Here is a 22,947-nt window from a genome sequence, read left to right as displayed (position 1 = left end):
AAAAGTAGGGGCATTACATTTAGCATTTTCAAAATGAAGTTGTCCATTTAAAAACATGAGATGAATGTTAATGATGAAATTTTTAAATTTTTAAATCGTTTTTGGGAAATTTTAGAACATTTTTGAAATTCCAAATCATGGTAGAATGTGTTTCGTATTTTCTGTACAACAAGTTTGGATGCTCCCAGTAGGGGTGGAGCCAGGAATATCCATAAGAGGGACCATGTTATAATCCACCAAAAATAAAAAATAAAAAGTTTAAATACACCCAAATTTTGTATGATTCTTTACCTTAAAAAAAAAAAAAAAAGATGGTATTTTTTTTTTAAGACATCATAATCATTTTATTTTTGGACAGAGTATTAAAATAGAAATAACAATAACATTAGAGAATTTTTTTTTATTTTTTATATATTATGTTATAAAATATATTTATTTAACTAAATGGAAGACATCCACAAATATCAAATATTAAGGTACAAAAAGTTCAATAAGAAAAAGAGCACAACAAATATGAATAAAATAAAAACTCCACTGATAACAAAAATCCATTAATTAATGAGTAATTAAAAAATTAAAAATTAAAAACTTCAAATGAAATGCCAAAAGTTCTAGTAAAAACTAAATAAAATATATCTTAAGTATTAAATTTAAAAATAAGAATACTCACTTAATGCATGGGTGGCTGGTGTTGTGACTCGTGATGAGAACGGAGAAATTGTTGGGATGTGAACTTTTATAGTTGATACAAATGAACCTATGGTGGCTGAATTTTTTGCAACCTTTAAAGATTTGATAGTTGTAAGAAGTAAAGGATGAACTAGAATTGTTTGTGAATTGTAAATCTGATGCTCAATCTATTATTAAGTCTTTATGTGGGACACAAAGTTGCAATATTTGGGAATGTGAAGGGTTTATTGATTATATTAGAAATCTTGCTTTTTGTTTTTTAGTCTTGTAAGTTCTTATCATTCCAAGATCAGATAAATTTTGTAGCTAATGAGCTTTATAAATGGGGTTTGAGGGATATTATAGGTGAAGATTATATTTATTGTTTTGATTTTCCCACCAGCTTAAGAAAAACTCTCTGTTTTGAAGGTTGTACATTGTCTATCTATTCTTTGTAATTTTTGCAATGCATGAAATTCTTATTCATCAATTGAAAAAAAAAAAAAAAACTTTGGGTTAACTATATTTTTAGACCCTGTAGTTAGTTAGGTTTTTTTATGTTATTTTATTTGAAGGTTTTTGGGTTGGGGTGGGGGGCAACTTAGACCCTCTAGTTTGCTCTCAATTTTAATTGAGTGATTCTATTTTCATTTTGGTTTCAATTTAAGCCCTTAATTTTAATTTTTACCAATTGAAATCAATTTTACTTTTATTTCTCCTGGGCATTGCATATAGTGAACTTTATCGTAGGAAATGTTATTTTCAATTTTTTAATATTTTATGTTAATAAAAAATTAATACTTATAATAAGATATTATATTTGATCAAAATATTCTTCTTCTTTTTTTATCTATATTGAAAAAAGAAAATTAAAATTGAGTATCTCGATTGAAAATAGAGAAATTAAATTGAAAACAAAGTGAAATTGAGGCATTCAATTGAATAAAAAAAAAAAATTGAACATGATTGTGTACAATAATTGTCTTATCCTGACTCCCCAATAAGTATTTAATTATTTAATACATTGATAATTGTTATTTGAATTAAAATATAAAAAAATTTAGATAAATTTTACAATCTTTTAACATTGTTACATTTTGTGTTTATTAATAAAGTCAATTTATTTATTTATTATTTTTTTTTTTTGCTAATAACTAAAATTTTTCATAATGGAGAAAGATTACTTATATATTTATAACTTTTGATAAGAATCTAATTTCTAAAACAATGTAAACTAAATCACCATTACGTTACTATGTTGGTGATAACATGATTGTTGTTGAGTAGGTAGCCAAAAATTTAATTTTTATGTCATGCCTACCATACACAGTATCAATGATTATAAAAACCGATCCATAATTTTAGTGCATCAAAAACTAAACATGAAATATGAAAATAACGTATTACTATATATTAAAATATATAGCATTATTCAATTTGACATAATTATACTCTGTTTTGTTTGTATATAATAATACGTTAGAACCAAACAAGTCATCCCTTCGAGGATAGCCTAGTAGAAATAATTTTCACTTGGGAATTAGAAGATTTAAATTGTTCATTACTGTCTTTGACTTGGATTCTTTCATTTTGTTATTAATTAGGGTTTCCTCCTCTTTTTCATTACTTAATTAGATACCAATCCCTGTACAAGGAAGAATTTGCTCCCATTTCAATGGTCATTTTTAAATTCTTTCTTTTGGTATTTGGGATTTATAATTTTTAGGTGAAAAGTTAAAAGCTCATAGCAAATGCCAATTAAATTATTGGATGAGTTGTATTCCACTGATTTTTTTTCTTCTTATTTTTAATTTTGGAAATACTAAAACAAAAAAAAAAAAACAAAAAAAATTCTTAAACACACAGTTAGAAACGGAAATTGCATTTATCTAAAAAACCATATTAAAATCTCAAAAAAAAAAAAAAGGAAAGAAAAAAGAAAGGTAATTTTAGTAACTGTTAATGTTTATATTTTAAAATATACAGACACACATTATAACTCCAAAAACCTTGAGTTTACTTTGTGTAAAAAACAAGGAAAAACAGACACATGGAGAAAATGCTTTATCTTTGATTAACAGTTAAGCAAGTGTAGCAAAGCAATGAGATTTGTGAAGCTGACAAAATGAAATTAATGAAGTTAAAACTTTAGAAATAAATTGGTAGATAGAAAGGCAACCAATGGAGGATGCAAGAATCCCATGACCCTCTACAGCTCAATATGTTTAAAATGATGAAATTTTTTGGTTATTTTTGGTACCAAGACACAAAAAGTAAGTATTTGGACCAATTTTAACCCCTTTTTTTTTTGGGTAGCTTATAATTAATGTGGCAGGTCCATCATTGGATTTAATATCAGATTTCCACTGAGAAAGCTTTTATTCAAACATGTGTTGGTTTTGGGCAATCCAACTTTCTCTCCTAGTAATGTTGGCCTCCTACTATGAATAATGGGTTTTTGACAACATCAAGTTATAAAGTTTCCTTTTGGCTGTTTTACCTTTCGTAAAGTGCTTTTTCTTTTTGTCTTTCCCACTGAATTGCTGTTTCTTTATCCTGTGGCTTTTTTTTTTTAATGTGCATTTGGGTGAATGAAGTATCTAAAAAGCTTTTCCACTTTCAAGTCACAAGGAAAAAATAAATAAATAAAACCAAAAAAAAAGAAAAAAAGAGATAGAATGGGCCAGGTTAGGGTTACTGGGTCGATAACTTCAGGTCCAAAAATTGCATGCACAGCTTCTAACCAATAAATTTCTTAACCAGAAATAAAATAAAAAAGAAAAAGCAAAAAAAGAAAGAACATCAAGAAAATTGAAAATATAATAAATTGGATTAAAATAGATAACGTGACTATTGTATGTGAGTAATAATACCCATCTTTGAATTCAACAAATATACCAAAAAAAAAAAAAAAAAAAAAGAGCCTCATGATTGCATTCATTGCCTAGGCTAAACAAGATATTTGTCGAACACTGCTTTTTCACCAATTGAAAAATTCTTTTAACCATGTGAATTGTTTATTTGAGTTGTTTTTGTTTTTAAAATCATCATAATTTTTTAACTGAACGTTTCCTTCTACTAAACTATCATCTTCGATAATGCAATGGTTAAACATAATATTTGTTATTTGTAGCTTCACATCTTTCAAACTATTGTTTTTTAACCATTTGAATTGTTTATTTGAGTTGTTTTTGTTTTTTAAATCATCAGAATTTTTCAAAAGCTTTTTAGATGTCAGACTAGTCAGTGGAGTAGTGACCTCTTTAAAATACCAAATTTGACATGTATTACCAGCTTTACCAAAATACAAGGATGTTATTTTATTTTTTTACTCTCTATTTTTATTTTCAGTTTCCTGTAGCATTCCATGTTTGAAAACCAATTTATCCATGGTGACGAAATTAACTTGCACGAGTATAAAATGCTCAAAAGGTTAGGAAACATTAATATCAACTTTTCACCAAAAAGACTCTGTGTCACCGCCAATATGTGCATCTGATGGACGACAAACTAGCATGTTAAAAGAAAAACAACAAAACAGAGTTTGGCACACAATCAAAATCAACGAATAATGCTGTTTCTTAGTCATGGACAACGGACCCTACAATAATTCATTTTCAATATAACAACAATTGAGGTTAAACCACTCACGAACTCAAATATTCCTGTTTGTTGACCGGTCTCAACAAGGGTCTTATTACAACCTTCAACAATGAAAACTTTTCCTTTGAAAAGGTCATGAATTCCAAATCTTTCATTTTGGGATTTTGGAACCAGCAACATTAACAAATAATTTCAAGTGTGTGAGAAGAAGTACAAAAATTTTCAGCTCTGCATCTCCATGCAAATAGTCAGTTCATGGTCAGCAAACTTGATTATCAATCTGTACTAAGAAAATCGATTGGACTGCAAATATTGCAACGAGTTATAGCGACTTAGATGCACTTCAATGAGACCACTCAATTTGGTTAATGAAACTTGGCTTTAGGTTTGTACCAGTAGAATCTCATTGTGCATACGTAATGTAACCAGTTATTGTGATATATATCATAACATAAGAACAAGAGCTTGCCTGAAGATCAAATACAGTAAGAGAATTTTAAATATCAAATCAGAATCGACTATTAAGTTTACAACAGAAATAAAACAATGGTTTACTCTTTGCATGGACTTGAAAAAGTTGCATCCTACACTTAAATAATATTTAATTTCCCTTGTACATCTCACTGGCTCATTCCAGTTTAGAATCATAACGTACTTTCAGATCATCAACTTATGGCAACAGTCGTAAGACTATACAAAAGGTTCCCCTTTTTTGCTTGATTTGTAATCACCTGCAAATTTTATCAGTGAACATTTTACTAATTCTCCCTAAGCTCCCAAATGTGCTTGATTACATTTTGGACCTAAAAAAAAAAAATATATATATATATATATATATGTGAAGAAAGAGGCTTAAGGTACCCATAATGGTGAAATGACATAACAGGTGTCTTCTCCGAAAAATCCAAATTTGAATGGAAAAACCTCCTCAAAACTGTGGCGTTGTAACCTGTTAAGATGGGGTTCAGATACCCCAATGGAACCGAAATGATACAATTAACTCATTAGCAAAAACTTCCCAACCCTGGAACATTTGGACCTTCTGAAAATATGAACGACTATCCTGCTAGCCTCGGGGCTTTGAGACAATAAATACTTCTCACAAACCCTTTTCCAATTTCACCAACTCCTCGTAGCATGTCAATAGGATTTTTTACTTCCTCAATTGCTTCTTCCCGGTCCCGTTTCTGCAAGGAAGTAAAATTACAACATCAAAGATTCAAGTTAATTGGGATTTTTCCCCAAAAAAAAAAAAAAAAAAAAATCTTAACACGTAATGGTACATTGTATTTTCATTGCTAATTTGGTATAATATTCTAAGTTATACCTTTGAACATGCACCCCATGTTAGGCCAACAGCATCACCACCCAGAGAATCATACCAAATCTTGAATGTGTTGGAGAATTCTTCCTACATACGAGAGAGAAAATATAAGGAAAAAAAGGAATTGCTATCAAGTTCAATATCAAGGCAGTCCATTAGAATACGCACCTTTAGATCCCCAAGAAAGCACCTTAATGGATCAAAATTTATCAATAACTTATTTCTTAGTTCATCTGAGCTTTGTTTCAAGTCTCCAGGTAACAGGAACGGATGAAAAGCTTCGCTAGCATTTCCCTGTGCCACACGTATCCCTGTCCAATACAGCAAATAAATTTCCATAACAAAAACCTTTTTCTTTGAGAAGGGAAACAGAAAAAGTTAGTGCTAGACAGCCAGTAACCATGCCAATTTCTGGTACCAAAACATACCTTGGTTTAGTTCAGATGGGAAAAGAAGACGCTGGGGGTAAGGTAATTTATCCCTATGTAGAAGAATCACTGCATCAAAGTTACTCAAAGGGGTTCGATAAAGGCACTGCAAGAGAAAAATTGTGCTGTAAATGTTCCTGGAAAAAATCAAGTTGACAGAACCTGACAAATGTGTTCAAACTCACCTCCCATCTATAAGAATCAACATGATCCTCCAATATGAGTTTTGTCAACAAGTTTGCACTACTTTGAGCATAAGCCACCAGCCTTTTAAGCTCCTTTAGATTTATCAAAATCAAATATATAAGAAAATGAGAAGGAATATTTTGGTATAAATCCTTTACATGGCACCTTTATAAATGAGATTTACAGCATTTGGTAGAGTTATCTATATTCCAGATTGCCAGCAAAAACAGCTAATTTCCAATACGAAACATTTAGAAAATCTGTTGGTAATTTTCTGCGTCTAAGTTTCCACATAATCGTTTCACTGAACATCTCATTTAATACTACTGGACAGCACACAAAAACTAGATGAAACAAAAAAGAGTTTCCAATGATGTCAGTAATGTTTGCATGTGAAGTAAATTTCAAAAGTGTGATATTCTGGGATAAGAAAATAAAAAGAATTTTGCTATAAAAATAATAAAATGTCAGTGAATAGGGTCCCATAAACTGGAAAAATAGCAAAATTTTCCAAGCATGAACATCTCTTTAATGGAAAATAATGCAGTAAAATTTAACCAAAAGGAACTACTAACTGATGAGTTTGGTGAGTATCTACTCCATGCTTCAGACAACTTGTCATATGCTGTAGCTAAGAATATCAGTGAGTTGACAGTTTGTCCATTTGCTTCATAATCTTTTCTACTCAACATAAAGTTGTCCTGCAAAGTTCTTTTACAATTAGTAGCAATCAAAACAAATTCACAAAGAAAAAGGACCAAAATTGGTCAAGATCTTTCAGTTTCCTTAACAGTAACACTTACATTTATCTCTTTCACATCTTCTGGACTCAAATCATTATTTATGTCTACAATTAAGGGTGAAAATGTCCAATTATAGTCGGATAGCAGCCGCAGGAACCTGTTAATGAATTTGTCATGCACAAGAATTACTGTTAGCTCAAGAATATAAAATGGATCCCAGATATGAAATTCCCCACTATATACTGAACGGATTGTTTAAGAAACCAACAGAAGCGAATTATTCTATATAACAAAATTAATTGTTTTTGGTCCAGCCATTGACGCATATATATTTATTCTCACACAAATGCTGCAGGAGCCTCAACTACCACCACCACTACCAATGTCACACATGATTTCAACTATAATTACTAATTAATGAGGAAATAGAGCTTATACATTCATCTTGAATGTCATAACAAGCATGCTATGCTTTCTTATTATTTTGATATCTTCTTGCAGAAGTACATCTATTCATTATGCCTTGAAATAGGAAATGGAACTTCAACCTTAAAAATCCAGTGATTCGTGAGGATGGAGCAGAACATGGTAAAGGCTTAAGGAAAAGATATGCAACCACAAGCTCAATTGCTTCCTCCACCAAGCACGCTGATAACATATGAGAAGCAACCCATCGTTTTGCAAGCCTTCACATAAAACCAAACAAGTTATCAAAGTCAGATATTATTTCAAAATATAATCAAAATACAAATCCAACACCACATTATTTTCAGGGGTGAACCCCCGAGCTTTTTTCATGAGTTCTAGCGAATGCTGACCTAACAACTGGCCCATATATTGGATAACGATGCTGTAATCCATTAATCATGCTAGCATGCTGACCACGAAAGAAAAGTTCCTTGTCAGTAGAAGAGACCCTCTTCACTTGATAACTTCCAGCTGCGAATGAAAATGGGTTTATAAGTTTATCATCAAACAATTTGACAAACAAGCTATGCATATATGTGAGTTAGAGTTCTTACTTTCCTTCCTCAACAAGCTGAGGCCTCTTTCATGCAAAATTTTAAGACGAAATGCATATCCAGACACAAAAACATCCACATTATCCTCAGTAGCAGTACATATCATCCCCCAATTTTTCTGGAGACTGCCATTAAAGTATGACTGTATCATCAAATAAACTTTTCAAGGGAGTACAATAGTTTCATGAATTTGAATCCCAGATTGACTCACCTCTCTCCAATTTTAAGAAGAAATGCAGATTTTGTTTTCTCGATTGCTACATCATCCATTGGCCAGCTTCCAGAACCTTCCAACTGAAATGGAACAAGTAAAAATCTTTAGACATTAACAATATAAAAATGCTTCAATTGAGCATGACTAGAAAGCCAAGTACATGCCTGGATCAAAACTTCCAAAGGCTGAATGCAAGATGGCGTGAACTTATGTAGTCTTAGAACACCACCCTTTTTATTAGCCAGTGGATGAGGTTCAGGTGGGAAGACAGATGTAAATCTGAAAGCTGTATACAAAAATAAGCACACAACGAGACATGTTAAGAAGAATTAATTTGAAAACTCTATCTCAACTAAAGACCTTAATTGCAGAAAACAGTAAAATGACTGCACTTATAACCTGTCATTTCAGATCAAAATGTGTGAGGGTGAATGGATATGCACATGAAGAAAACATTGTGTAAAAAACCATAATATAAGAGTTTGTTGTCCAGCTAAATTTCTAAAAAGATATATGTATCCAAAAAATATAATGATTGATGAAACAGACAAGGAAAAAGGAAGAATACGATAAGATAACCATTTTTTCACAAGAAAGATATGACTAGAAGTAGGGTCTCATTCAACTATCATAAGGCACAAAAAAATAAATACATCTTGAGATGGATATAAGAGCATTAAAAGAAACATAAGAGCCAACAATATTTTTCATTGGGGATGAAATATATTATAATATTATTCCTGCACGGATAAAAGGAAGACCCTCCACAGGGTAACCTTTGGTGTCTTCCTTAGATATGTTAAGTCAGGGTACCATGCTATGATATGAAATTCAAGAGACAAATATATTTGTGCATATATAGATATGTATATATTGTGCTTAAACGTAGGAAAAATTTCCAACTAAGAAAACTGAAAAGGAAAACCTGAGTCCAAAGGCTGCACAGCAAAAACCTTCAAGGGTATATCTTGGATAAGTCGTAGGTGATTTGATAGAACTTCAAATGCACTCAGCAAGCTTCCAGAAGATGATATAGGATCTGAGAAAATAATGTTGTTTTAGCTCAGCATTGTATAGCACTCAAGAGCAGAAGAGACTAAAAATGAGATCAAAAAAGCTAAACAGTAACTAATTGCTATATATCTACCTCCCACACCATGAACCAAAGCGAAATCAAGTTGGTCAACAATATATGTGATATTCTCATTCGATAGAGAAAGATGCCGCAGAAGCACATACTCAGCAATTCTTCTTAGAATGAGATGTTTTTCCCATTGCTCACATTTCCAAACTAAGAAATCGGACAAAAAATGAAAAGTGTTGACATTTTGATACTTGATCTTAGCAAAGCAAATCAAGAATAAAACTTTAATCATCATGACACAACCAAGCTCAATGCAGCAGTCAACAGAAGCATATGCCTCACCTGTGCTCTCTGTGATTTTACCATCTTTGAATCTCCTAAGCTCTGCCTTGTCCCCCCAAAACTTCCTGTATTTGAGAGCCTAATGCATACCAATTGTAAATAAATACTATCTCCACAATTGTAAATAAATACTATCTCCAAAAGACTTAGTTGACATATAATCCAAAATTGGTACTCATATACCTCCTCTTTATTTTCAGGATGTGGCCCATAATCAACCAACCTAAAAGCCTTCTCTAAAGAGCTCAGTGAAATTCCAATAATCAATGGCTCAGAATTAAATGTTGACAAGCCCTGTAGTCATGAACCAATATTGGAACAAAGTATAAGTACATAAAAAACATTTTAGACAAAAATATACAGTTCAATGCTTTATCCCATACATCTTCGATAATGCATTCTGAAGGCGTGTTTCTCCAAGTAACACGAACAGACTTCACCCTATCACCGAGTCCTTGAGTTAGAACATTATGCACCTTCTGCTCATACAACCTCCAACATTCATTATCCAAGCAAAATCCCGATGCATAAACCTCTCTGTTTCCCTTCAAGTTCAATCTAAAAGAGATAATTTGCAAAAGATAAAGCAATAAAGATATGTTATGACTCAAAAAATTGAAAAAGCTCATAAAATTGATTCCAAGACTGCAATAAATAACAAAGAAATTGCAGAATGAAAATCCCTCTTATCGTGATACAGGAGCCTAAAGATGCATTTTTTTTCTAGTCAGCTAACAATATACTTGGCAAATGTGTACTTTATGCACCGGTCACAAGGTCACATAATTTAAAATCCATCCCCTCCACAAAGCTATATATTTATCCTTGTACTTAACTCTTTATAACCCTAACATAATATATTTTATCAACTACCAGTTTACACAATTCTTTATAAATTTTAAAGGTAGGTTCGCATGAGGCATCGATATATATTTCTCTAAATATATTTCCAGGAATCAATTTTTTGCTTGTCATCAAATGGTGGGAAAACATTATTCTAAATATATTAGCACTGGTATATTAGCACTGGTCATGTACAAATATGACGATGATGATGATGCTAATACCTTATGCAATTATCATATTTTGCAGGATAGTCAACCCTAGTCATAAAAATTTCCTCAAATCCACCATCTCTACATTCCTCAATGCATTTAAGTGCCAGAGCAGACTCATCTTGGAGCTGAAATATTGAGAACAATGTTATTTCTTAACTTGTGGTGTAATTTTTGCTACATAATAGTAACATTAATCAAAAGCTAATTGCTTCCAATTGGTACCTCACTGAATCCAGTGGCTGTCATTCGAAATGCCAGATTGATATTGGCAGATTGATCACATATAACAACAGGAAATATTTCTTTATACTGCAATTCAAAGCACGTAATGAATAGATATCCACAATAATTCAACAAAAGGAAGAACAATTTTCACAATTTTTGAGATAAAAGTCCATGGATAATGCTAGTAAAACACTTGGAACTTCTTTCAGCAGTTAAAAAAGTTATATTGAAACATATTCAACAGACGAGAGAGGTTGCTGGACTTCTCCAATAAGCACCAAGTCTGTCAAGCATCAACAACTAGGTCACCAGGCTGACAGTAAAGATTTGGCTAAAAGTGAAATTCACAAACACGTATATTCCTTGATCTCAGTTTCGCACTGCTAATTTACTTTTAGTTTTTATTTTTCCTTTTTCTTTATGGCCACTGATTTGGAGGGGAAAAAGACATAAATGTAACAAGATGTCAAGAACATACAACAACTTGTGAAAATCATACATTAAAAACTTAAGCAAACAATAAACAGCACACCTTTAAAATAGTTTTTTCCTCCTGCTGAAAGTAAAGACCGTTTTCCCAAAACTTTAAATTTGCTGCAAATGAATAGCCATAGTAAGTACATATCATTATAATAAAATGTATCATCAAATAATGTTAAGCCCAAAACATACTCCTTTTGACTTGAACTATTATAGTGCCACCTTACCATAAATATATCAACTACAAGTAAAATCCCATATGTTTTACCAAACTATAAACTTCATGTTTTCATACTCAAACTTTTTAACTCATTTCCCTCTCTCCATACAGTTGTCCTTAAACATGCCCCCCGCCACCCCAAACCCCCCAAACAAGAAAATAATAACAATAAAAATAATAAAAATAAACAGGAGGCTGAATGAGGAGTCCAATCTTCTAACTAGTTTGATGAATTCCAACTTCTAATTATGTATTTTTTTATTTTTTTATTTTAAGTATAAAAAAGGGTGAAAGGAAAATACCAATGGAGCGCAATGTAACATGGAATATCTTCAGTGCTTTCATAGACTTGTTGATCTGTTTTTTATTCACGAGGTATGACAATATAACAGAAAGTAGAAATCCATTCAAACAATCATGAGCATATATTGAAGTTCGCTGCTGAGCCCAAACCTACACAAACCATAAGAGAAACTTTGTTACCAAGCTATTATTTTATATTGAGAAATTGTTACCAAGCTATTCAGTTAAGAATTAAAGTAGAAATGCCATATTTTAATATACCTTTAACAGGATCAACGCTTCCCGTAATTCCTTCCATCCAAGAAAAATTTTATTGACAAATTCCACATTATCCTCTATCAACATGTCTTCCAATATACTGCTATTATATATAGGTGTAGCACAAGAAGTGCCCCCTTAAAAAAAATTACAAAATATATAAACTTCCTGCTAAAAATAAAAAATAATAAAGGACAATTAATCAATAAAATAGCATAGTTGAACTGAGGCTACATGTTACCTTGATTCAAAGCACGGACATTATTTCGCTCCAGGTTCAGTTTTGAAATGTTAAACAGGGATGTTGCTATAGGAATAATTCTTACAGAAAATCCAGGAATTTCAACAACTTTTGCAGCTATAATAAGAACAGTTTAAAAAAAAAAACAAAACAAAAAGAAAAAGGTTTAAATTTGTCATGTGAAAAAGCAAGCAGAATAGAAGCAATTAACTCCAACACTTAATAAATAGTTATACGGAAAATCTACCTGGATGGACTATTAGTACAGGTTTCCGTGCCTCATTCTGTAGGGTGGACCATTCAACCTTATGAACTAATGAAGAAGATGTCAAATACTTTTTAATTATGCACAGGTAAAGACATCTTTTGGCATGGTATCGGTAATTCAAATAGTCTTTCTCATGGAAACATTCCTACAAAAGAGAGAATTTTAAAGAATAAGTCTAAAAATATGAAGACTCTGAACAATGTTATCAGTGGCGGAACTACCCTATGGCCCCCCTAAGGTTTTAAATTTTTTTTTTTTTAATATATATGGTTTTTTGAATATTTTTTTAGCATAATAACTGTATAAGTGTCTTACATAATATATTTGGCCCCATAAAATTGAATTACAATATCTATATAAATTATTTTTTTATTCCAAATTACAATCTTTGGGTTTTTTTTTTTTTTTTTTTGTTTTTTTTAACATTATAATTAGAAAATTTAGTTAAAGTAATGAAAATTTTGATATTATTTTTCATTCATGGTATACCTATGGTCTAATGGAAAGTATTAATGTTATTTCCTTTCATAATTAATATTTATTTTAAGTAGTATTTTGTAATATTTTCATCTTTTATTGCTCCTGTTTTATAGTTTATTATTCACATTTTACTTGTTAAATTATATTTTTATTTGATTATCATATTTTTAAAACAAATATTTTAGTTTTTGTATGTTATCAATTGTGTTCACTAGGTATATTCTCCCATATTATTCTAATAGACATTTTTTTTTTTCTTGAACAAACCGAATCAAATTTTCTAATACACTTATCTAGATGTTAAAATAATAAATTACATGAAATTTTATAAAAATTAGTTATCAATTTTTTTAGGGATTATAAATATAATAGAAAAAATATATCATCAATACCAATTTGAACATTCAAAAAAACGTAAATAAATAAAAAAATTGTAACTTAATTTGAACATTCAAAAACAAAAAAAAGAAAGAAAAAAATTGCAACTTGGCTCCTCCCAAAGATGGAGTCCTGGCTCCACCCCTGAATGTTATATGTATAGTTTTCTGTGCATGTGGTCTGATTGTCTGCATAATGTAAACAATCTTTCTCAGGTAAGTACCCAGATACTGAAATCTAAAGTAGGCATATATGCCAATCTAGTTATTGCAAATGACTGTCCCTTTTTTTTTTTTTGGATCATATATGCCAATCTAGTTATTGTGATCAACTATCCTTGAAATCAAATTATTTCTAGACCAAGAGCAAAATTCCTAATGATATTAATAACCCCACAAATGCTTTACCACTATGCTAAGACAACTTCAACGCCATCTTCTGTTTTGTATAGACAATTTGCTAACCATATTCATAAAGGCCTGTAATGCAAGGTAATAATTTCTATTGGTTCTCAACCCAACATAAGAAATGGAAAAAGGAGATTTACTATTTGGATACCTTGGGCAACCGAACAAAGAGATCCACGTTGATGTAAGGCTTTACAATGCATTTTATGGCATAACTCCCACCAATTTGTATTGATTTTGGCTTCTTAAACTTGAATTCTACTTTGTCTGCTCCAATGTCTCTGACAAAGCCCAGAGCTAAATCCGCTTCAATCTGCCCAATTTTGAATTTAACAACCAGCACATAAATGAGTTCAAGCAATAATTAAAACTGATGGTCTTAAATTTTCAACACATTTAAAATTTCCCAGTGTTGAAATGTGGCAAAAAATTTTCTAGTTTCACTTCATGAACCAAAACAAACACTAGCAAATTTAAATTACCACTATTTATAGGCAAACAAACTGACGATAAGGGTTTGTTGGAAACAGAAGTGTGGAAACAAACTAACCTGGAGGTCTTCAGGGATTTTATCGATGGCCTCTTGAATGGCTGAAACCGTGTTGTCAACAAGCTTGGTGAATGTAGGAGAGTAATCCAGTTGGACCTCTTTTAAGAGCTCCCTCACTTTGAGGTCCATTGGATCTGAAGATGAATAAGAATCCATCGGTTTGCCACTATAACTTCTTTAGGCAAACAAACCTCCCCAGAAGGTAATTTTAATGTGGCCGATTTCCCCTCTTTCGCAATAACTGTTAAAATATTCAATTCAACAAATTGTTGCATATCATCAATATCATTAAAACAAATGGAAGCCAAATAAACATAAACTAATATATAACATTTAAATATATATAAAAAAAGGGTCAATTTTCAGAAACATATCTCGTTAATGTACCTAACCAATCAAAATATGAGGAGATATCCATACCGAGCAATTTAATTTCCGAAAATATATTTTTTTTCCGCTTTCGTTAACCAGTGTTTTTTATTTATTTTTATTTTTTGGGTAATATGAAATTGCAATTAACGCAGTTCTTTCAGCAATTATCTGATCTAGTCGTAGATACGTTCAATAATTTCAACAAAATAAAGTCTACAAGTCTAGTCATGTAAATGAGTACAATATATTCTGAGGCAAAATATGAAAATTTAATTTATACACACGCCTAGAGATAGAAAGAATCCCTCAAACCATTTGATATATTTGGACCATGTCTTCATCATAATTACTTAAGAGAATTTCACCAGAAACAAAAGTAGATCCCAGTAAGAAAAAGATAAGATTGAAGGGTACACATAAGACAAACATGAAGGACCACCATATTATCCAAAATGAAAATTAAGGCAAAGACCAAAAGGGTAACCAAATTGGGGCTTCACGTGTTGATCCTTATAAATCTGATTTCTTTCAAATACTGAAGACCATAAACTGAGGCAAGAACATGGCAATCACTGAAATCCCATTCCTAAGTTTCTGGCCAGATACTCCTACTATGTAAAAATACAAAAATACCCAATTGTTCAACAAATTACGAAAACAACTATTTCTGAGTTCTCTACTACAGGCACACAAACACACACACACACACACACAAAAAAAAAAAAAAAGATGAATTAATGTTGGAGCACTATATATATGTGTGTGTGTGTGTTTTTTTTTTTTTTCATGCAATTTCCTCATAGAAGGAAATTTCCAATTTATCTGTCAAATAGGAATGAAAAGTTTCCAAAAAGATGACATTTTTTTAAAAATGGAACAAAAAACCACGACATTAGAAAACCAACATTTATGGAGTGAAAACAAAACGAAATTGAGTTTTAGAAGAAAATAGGGGACAATGGCGTAGTCTCAGAATGAGAGATGGAGGTGCGTGGTTCGGAAAAAAAAAAACAAAAAAAAAAAAGGAAGAAGAAGAATAAAAAACGATGACAGAAGGATCTTGACCTGTTTAGAAGAAAACAGCAATCGGCAGCTGAGACGGCGACGGCAACGGTGAGACGGTGGAGGTGAGACTAGCCGTAGAGACGGGTAGGTGCAGATGAGAGATGGATCTCTCCTTGTCCGCTCTTCGTTGTTGAAGAAAACAGTGGAAAACTTGGCTTATTCAGTCCTATGCAAACCGGCGTCAATGGCGAGAGAAGGGCGGCTATCAGACAAGCGTCTCGCTTAAAACCCCGCTTTAAACCCTTAAGTCTGAGCTGTACAGTGTGCCGCTAAAACCCCAGCTTTAGGGTTATAAGAGGAGACGAGAAAGCGGTCAGAGTCAGACAGAAATATGTTTCCAAAAGAATATTTTTATTTTGGGAAATCTTCACTGAAAGTGTATCAAACGTCTAAAATATGAAAACAATTATTGATAAAATTTATAAAAATTAATAAAAGTTTATTTTAAAAATAACAATTTTATTATTAATTTAATTAATTAATTAATTATTAAATTAACTATTAAAATTATAAAAATATCAAATAAATATAATTTTTTTTAATCAATCGGTTCATAATAAATTTTAATAGTTTACATCAATATAAATATTTAAAATATAAAATATAAAAAATAATTATTAAAATATATATTATATTGATTTGAACTTCGCACATACATATTTTTAAGAAAAGATAAAGCCAACAGGCACATAAAAACTGTTATTATTGCAGAAAATATATTTCTAGTATATTTTTTAATTTTTATCTATGTTCTAATTTTTTTTTTACTTTATAATATTTATACAAATATTAAATTTATTATTGTAAAAAAATAATAATAATAGATAGTTAAATTTGTAATTTATAATATTAATTTTTTCTAAGAATATGATAGGTAAACTTAATATAATTTTGAATATTGTTTATTAAATATGAATTTTTTTGTTTTTATTTTTTTAATTATTGAAAGACAATTAAAAGGTAAAAAAACTATAAATAATATTAATTTGATAAATTTTTTTACTAAATATTAATAATATTTATAAAAAAATTATAGATATTTTCAAAATTTGTATGAAAATTTATGAAAATTTTCATGGAAATTATGGATTTTTAAACCAAATTATGAAAAATTTATTGTGGATATTATGATGAAATCTGTTATGGAAGTTATGGAAAAATATTGAAAATTTTAATGGATATTATGAAAATTATATCCATTTTTATTTAAAATGTAAATTTTCTTTTGATGTGTTTGAAAAGTGAAAATTTTCTCAAAAAATTTCGATATTTTAAACTATATCTTCTTCCAACTCATTTAGATTTACATTAATTTTAATTTAATTTTTAAAGTATTAAAAATATTATTTATCTTCGTTTAGATTGCAAACAATCTTTATTTTTCTTCCATATTATTTAATTCATACCTTTCAAAATAATTTTATTTATACTATAAAAATGTTAATTGTAATTTTTAAAATTTAAAAGACTAAATTGAAATTACTATAAATTTAAAAGGATTTACATGAAAATTCCTTTTAATTTTGAACTCTTACTTATTTATTTATTTATTTTGTGCATAAAACTCTTATTTAATTAAAAAGTACAAGGATGAATGTATCGAAATCTTTATGAGATAAAAAGTAAAATTTCATTAAATCTGTTAAGTTTACTCTTATTCGAAATTTTAACCAAACAAACTATATTACATTAAAGCAATAACCTGCTTATATTTTATCTTCATGTCACCAACTTCTGTATATAAGCTCACACGTAGTACTTAAAGGTTACACCAAAATCAATGGATCTGGAAAGAGATTACAAATGTTACATATTCCAAAAAATAAAAAATAAAAAATGTTTTAATTAAAAAGAGGCAATACAATTACAATGATTCAATGTAATTGTAACGTTACGAATATATTCATAACACTATTATCAAACAAATATGCTTATCAATAATTATAGTTTACAAATTTCAAGTGGTATTTGCTTTCTTAGATAAATTATAAATAACAAAACTAAGCAACCACTTAGCGTTTGTAGTCCAACGGTTAGGATAATTGCCTTCCAAGCAATAGACCCGGGTTCGACTCCCGGCAAACGCATTTAATCATTTTTGATAAATATTTCCAAAAATCAAAGATGTACATTTTACACAGGGAACAACATTAAAAAAAATAATAATAAGAGAGATGCTAGATGCACTGTAGAAAATACTTTATACAGTTTCATATCTTTTAAATTTCTATAATACCCTTATTAATTGTGGAATCACGTTTTTTCAATTATCTCCCTACCACTGTAGACTCATTTTCCCTTCTACTTCACATATCTCCCATCTTCCATCTTCACTTGCTTTTCCGTTGGTCGAGGAGATTTCTCTCCTCATCATCAATTCCTCCATTAAATGGACAAAATTCCATTTTTGCTCTATTCTTCTTCTTCTTCAAGTATTAATGGTGGTTCTCAAACTTATCCTTCCTTTTACTGAACGTAAGGTGGTGTTTCCATTGTTTCCGTGCAAAGTATGTGCATGTGATGTGGGAGATGTTCAACAAAATTTAACGAAAAGCCCAAATAAAAATGTTTTCTTGAATTATTTTGATTGGGCAAGGAGTGCTAAATCATTTTGTTGCAATTTTTAGTTTATGCCTCTTAATGGAAATTTTGCTTGATCAATCAAAAGTATTAATGGTGGTTTTAGAGAGTTAATTGGGTTTATGAAAAATTCAGTGTGAAAAAGTAGAGAAATGGTGATTAGGAGGGAGAGAGAATGATGAAAAATGAGGAAGACGTAGAGGATGAGGAAGAAAAAATAAAAATAAATAAATAAATATGTAAATAGGGATATTTTGATCATTTAAAATTTTATGGGACTGTATAAAATTTATTTTGCATTGCAAAAAGAACTCCTCAAAAAATAATCATAATAATTACAATCCACAATAATTTCTGACACTTTAATTTTGTTTTTTTTTTTTCATTGGCCAAATATTACAGAGCCACTTTTAGGCCCTAAATCTGTAATTGTGGAAGCAGAAGGAGTCACTGCAATACAAACTGAACTAGGCCTAGTCTCTGGTAAATCCATCAAAGGCTCATTTGGGTTCAGAAGAATTTGCAAAACTTTCCTGATCTTTGGTCTGGCCATGGAGTCTGGAAGCAAACATGCAAGCCCAACAACTAACAACCTCTTCACTTGTTTCTCCTCAAATTTTCCCTCCATCATTTTATCCACACACTCCACCAAACTATTTTTCTCATGTAAAATCCACACATGGTCCACCAAACTATTTTCTTCCATCATACCAGTTGATCTTTTCCCACATACCACTTCCAGGACCACCATTCCGAAGCTATAGACATCGGATTCCGGCGTGGCTTTCCCTGTGAATCCCACTTCTGGAGCTAAATATCCTGGTGTCCCAGCTAGCATGGTTGTGGCACTTTCCTTATCATTTTGGAGCAACCTTGCCAATCCAAAATCTCCAAGATGAGCATTATAATCGGAATCTAGCATTATGTTGTTTGGTTTTATGTCTCGGTGAACCACAGGGCTTCCACAATCTTCGTGGAGATAGAGTAAAGCTGTTGCTAAACCTGTTAGTATTTTGTACCTGGTTTTCCAATCCAGAAGTACTTTTCCTATATATTTGTCAAGGCTTCCATTAGGCATGTATTCGTAGACTAAGAGAAGGTGTTTGCCTTGGTTGCACCAGCCAAGGAGTTTCACTATGTTTTTGTGCCTCAGTCGCCCTATGGTGCATATTTCTGCCAAATACTCCCTTTCTCCTGTGAAAGGATTGCACATGAAAATTGTTATCAATGTAGATTCAGAAAATAAATATGTTAGAAGACATTATTTTTGTGTTAATTGTACTTTAGCACCTTCTAGTTTTAGAAACTTAATATTTTCGATTCTTACTTCTAAAATATTGCAATTTAAGTATTTAAATTTCAATTTGTTACATTTTATTCTGATTGAAATTTTTGACTAAAACTGTCCCACATAATCAATATTCAAATAAAATTTATTGCAGTTTACAGTTTTTAATTTTAGTTTGTCACAATTTTAAGTCCTATTTAGAATTTTATTTTAAAAATTACATTTTAATATCTTAACTATTAACCTTTGTTTCTAAAAAATACAAAAAAGCTAAAAGGCTGAAAGTAAAACTTTCTCGGCCTAAAATGTACTAAATTGCAACTAGTTAACCTATTATGTTTTTTATAATCCTTGCAATTTGTGTCCTTAAGGTTGGTTGGGGATCCAGTCCAATCTAGTTCAGTGTATCCCAAATGAACTGTTCAGTGCGATAACAACAAGTGAGACAGAAAGCAAGGAAAAGAAGATAGACCTTGTTCAGAAGTTGCAGAAATCTTCTTAACAGCAATGGTTTGTGGAGGATCTGATATGATGCCTTTGTAGACACTTCCAAATCCACCTTTCCCCAACAAATTCTCTTTGTTGAACTTATTTGTGGCTTTGGAAAGCTGTTTGTAAGTAAACAACTTCGGGACACTTGCAGCAATCCTCGACCTGCTTTCTATATCATCTCCATGTTCATTCCTCTCATTTCTACATAAACCTCTTAAATGCAAATAAACAAGTAGGATTAACAAACCCAAGAAAAGAGGAATAGCAATAACTAATATGGTCTTGATCATCTTGTTTTCTTTATGAGAATCTGTCTTGCTATGTGGAAATGGCGTTGGCAATGGCAATGGCACTGAGGTGAAAACCCAATCAAGAAGCTGATGGCTTTCAGGGAGAGTCCCAGTTGAGGCAGTAAATCCCACGTAAACCCATTGTGGAACTGTATGAGACATGACAATCTTATGGTTCAGAAAGCTCGTTAATGGTGGATTCTGAGAGCTATAACTTACATATACATAGAGCATTTGGTTTAGACCATCATAGTCAATTTTGAGCTTAATATCTCTTCCACTTTTGAGGTCAATTCTGGTACTGTTGAGGCTTTTTGATGCTACGGTGTTAATTGTGCTTGTTGTGTCAATGCCAATGTGATTCCCATCTATATCGAATTCGTTCATGAAAGTATCTAGTTCCACAGCCAATTGCTGAATCACACCACCTGCAATATATATATATATATATATATTTTTAACCAATCAATTTCCCACATCAATATTTTTCTTGGCAAAATTGGGTAACTTCCTTTTCTCTTTTTCTCACGAAAAAAGAAGAAAAAAGAAGAAGGAAGTAGAGTTAAGCGTTTATTGAATTTTAATACCTTTTAGTTTCAGTAAATTACATTTTGAAATCTCAAATTTCCAATTTATTATATGTTGATCCAATTTGATAGTTGAAGGTTGAAGGATATTAAAATGCAAATCTTAAAAAATAAAGAATTTACATAGTAATAAATTAAAATTTAAATTATAAATTTCACCAAATTAAACCAAATTGAATTTTAATATTGGTCAGATGAAGTCACATGATATGGAACTGTTAATCACTGTTAGTCCAAAACTTTAATCAAACTAAAATACAATAAATTGAAATCAGAAGACCAAAAAGTTTAAATTGATGGTTAAAGTGCAATTTGCCAAAACTAAAGATAGCAAAGATATTAAAATGAAATCAACCATAACATTGAAAGATACAAGAAATTTAGAACTTCATTTTTTCGTGAGAAATAAAATATATATACATATGTACACACCTTGAGTTGAGCGGTCAAGAAGTCCAAGGTATGAACCATAGCTATCAGGAGGAGAAGGATGATTATCCTGTGCTATAACAAATGCCATCCCATCTCCTGACCCAGTTGCATTAGGGAAGGTGGAAATCCTAACTGTGAAAGTGGTGGTGATCATCGCCGGCCATGCAAGCACCGGATAGCGGTACAAAACACGGCCAACTTTATTGAACGCTGATAGTGATGAAGTACTCGAATTGTTATCCTCCGGCTCGGGCGTAAGATTCAAATGGCCATTGCCTGCAATCACAGACCCCATGCAAATGAGCTCACCATTGTTACAACTCTCAATGTTGAACGAAGGGAAGGAAAAGGTGGTGGGATGGAATAAGGAGCTTGTACTTTGAGCTTGGCTAACAAAGGAAGAGAGGAATAATAATAGAAGACAAAACATTGCGTAGTAGATTCAAGAACAGTATACATACATACATACATATATATATATATATATGTGTGTGTGTGTGTGTGTGTGTGTCTGTATGGAAAATATAAGTTAAATTGTTATTCTGCCTCCCTCCTTTGAAGTTTACGTTGTGTTTAACAGGTAGAATATCATTAATCCAGAGTTTTGGGCAATTGTAGGAAATCCATATTCCATCTTTTGTAGGTTTTTTAGCTTGAGGACCTACGAGTATGACATACAAATTATTAACTATATGTGCAACTTCTTGTCGTTTTGTTTGGCCCTTTAGAAAGCTTTTTTATTCGCAACGGCCCACTACAATGCATGGATTGCAAAAGGACAAATCAAATATCAAAGATCCTTCTTTTTTATTTTTATTTTTATTTTTATTTTTATTTTTTATTTTTTTTCCAAATAAAGTAGGTGGGAGATGAATTAGAGGATTCAAACAATTGGCCATAGGTATCATCATAGGCAACTTTATATGTGGCTAAGTTAATTTGAATTCTTTTCAAATTGGTAAAGATGTAAAATTGAGGCCTAAATCTGAATTTTAGGTGTAGATTTGATATATATATGTATATGTATATGCTGAGGGGGAAAAAACACGAAACCACAAAATATTTAATTATATTGTTTTGTTTTCAATGAATTATATTCTTTTTTTTTTTTTTTGGGAACTGAAATTATATTGTAATTAAGTTATATATTCTTGTCAATGACACTAATTATAATTCTCCTAAAATATGTTATAAATGGTCAAATTTCTACCTAATTTAACTTAGGTCCCCCCAAAAAAAAAAAAATATATATATATATATATGTCAGAAAAGGTAAGATTTTTTTTTTTTAACATTCTTTTTGGGTCAATTTATAAAGGTTTTTTTTTTTCTCGAAAAAATAATACTTTTATTAAAGT

General features: G+C 30.9%; 2 protein-coding genes and 1 non-coding gene across 4 annotated transcripts; 1 reads left to right on the top strand and 2 right to left on the bottom strand.

The window, feature by feature from the left end:
• Positions 1-4,742: 4,742 nt before the first annotated feature.
• LOC107421213 (uncharacterized) lies at positions 4,743-16,268 on the bottom strand. Of its 2 annotated transcripts, XR_007241528.2 has the most exons (28): positions 15,921-16,268; positions 14,484-14,724; positions 14,085-14,246; positions 12,648-12,813; positions 12,401-12,517; positions 12,163-12,296; positions 11,901-12,051; positions 11,431-11,492; positions 10,896-10,982; positions 10,683-10,798; positions 9,999-10,173; positions 9,799-9,909; positions 9,616-9,694; positions 9,337-9,480; positions 9,115-9,228; positions 8,354-8,475; positions 8,187-8,269; positions 7,976-8,100; positions 7,772-7,892; positions 7,502-7,639; positions 7,014-7,110; positions 6,786-6,911; positions 6,210-6,302; positions 6,025-6,130; positions 5,765-5,907; positions 5,600-5,683; positions 5,134-5,459; positions 4,743-5,003 (listed from the first exon to the last, which is right to left on the bottom strand). XR_007241528.2 is itself a non-coding variant. In XM_016030401.4 (27 exons), the coding sequence occupies exons 2-27, from the start codon at positions 14,637-14,639 to the stop codon at positions 5,331-5,333; spliced, it is 3,141 nt and encodes a 1,046-aa protein (XP_015885887.2). In that variant the 5' UTR covers positions 14,640-14,724; positions 15,921-16,268; the 3' UTR covers positions 4,743-5,330. The 2 variants fall into 2 exon arrangements, 1 of the variants encoding a protein (XP_015885887.2); XM_016030401.4 differs by having other exon boundaries at positions 4,743-5,459.
• Positions 16,269-17,935: 1,667 nt separating this feature from the next.
• Positions 17,936-18,007, top strand: TRNAG-UCC (transfer RNA glycine (anticodon UCC)). The gene has a single exon. It is a non-coding gene; the product is annotated as a tRNA-Gly (tRNA).
• Positions 18,008-18,882: 875 nt separating this feature from the next.
• LOC107421198 (probable L-type lectin-domain containing receptor kinase S.5) lies at positions 18,883-21,884 on the bottom strand. The gene is made up of 3 exons (XM_060817287.1): positions 21,590-21,884; positions 20,261-20,965; positions 18,883-19,694 (listed from the first exon to the last, which is right to left on the bottom strand). The coding sequence occupies exons 1-3, from the start codon at positions 21,882-21,884 to the stop codon at positions 18,883-18,885; spliced, it is 1,812 nt and encodes a 603-aa protein (XP_060673270.1).
• Between the last annotated feature and the right edge of the window lie 1,063 nt (positions 21,885-22,947).

This window comes from Ziziphus jujuba, chromosome 5 (genome assembly GCF_031755915.1).
Source record: "Ziziphus jujuba cultivar Dongzao chromosome 5, ASM3175591v1".
NCBI lineage: Eukaryota > Viridiplantae > Streptophyta > Magnoliopsida > Rosales > Rhamnaceae > Ziziphus > Ziziphus jujuba.
Note: the sequence above shows the minus strand (reverse complement) of the source record. Positions and strands in the feature narration are given on the sequence as shown.

Excerpts from the sequence above, each read along its gene's own strand:
- LOC107421213 (XM_016030401.4), bottom strand. The coding sequence starts at position 14,639 with ATGGATTCTTATTCATCTTCAGATCCAATGGACCTCAAAGTGAGGGAG. Across the intron at positions 8,101-8,186 it reads CTTCTTAAAATTGGAGAGAG|TCTCCAGAAAAATTGGGGGA; the intron begins GTGAGTCAATCT and ends CTTTAATGGCAG. Across the intron at positions 5,908-6,024 it reads CCCATCTGAACTAAACCAAG|GGATACGTGTGGCACAGGGA; the intron begins GTATGTTTTGGT and ends TGTATTGGACAG.
- LOC107421198 (XM_060817287.1), bottom strand. The coding sequence starts at position 21,884 with ATGGGGTCTGTGATTGCAGGCAATGGCCATTTGAATCTTACGCCCGAG. Across the intron at positions 20,966-21,589 it reads TCTTGACCGCTCAACTCAAG|ATACTTTCATGAACGAATTC; the intron begins GTGTGTACATAT and ends CTGTGGAACTAG. Across the intron at positions 19,695-20,260 it reads TTCTGCAACTTCTGAACAAG|GAGAAAGGGAGTATTTGGCA; the intron begins GTCTATCTTCTT and ends ATCCTTTCACAG.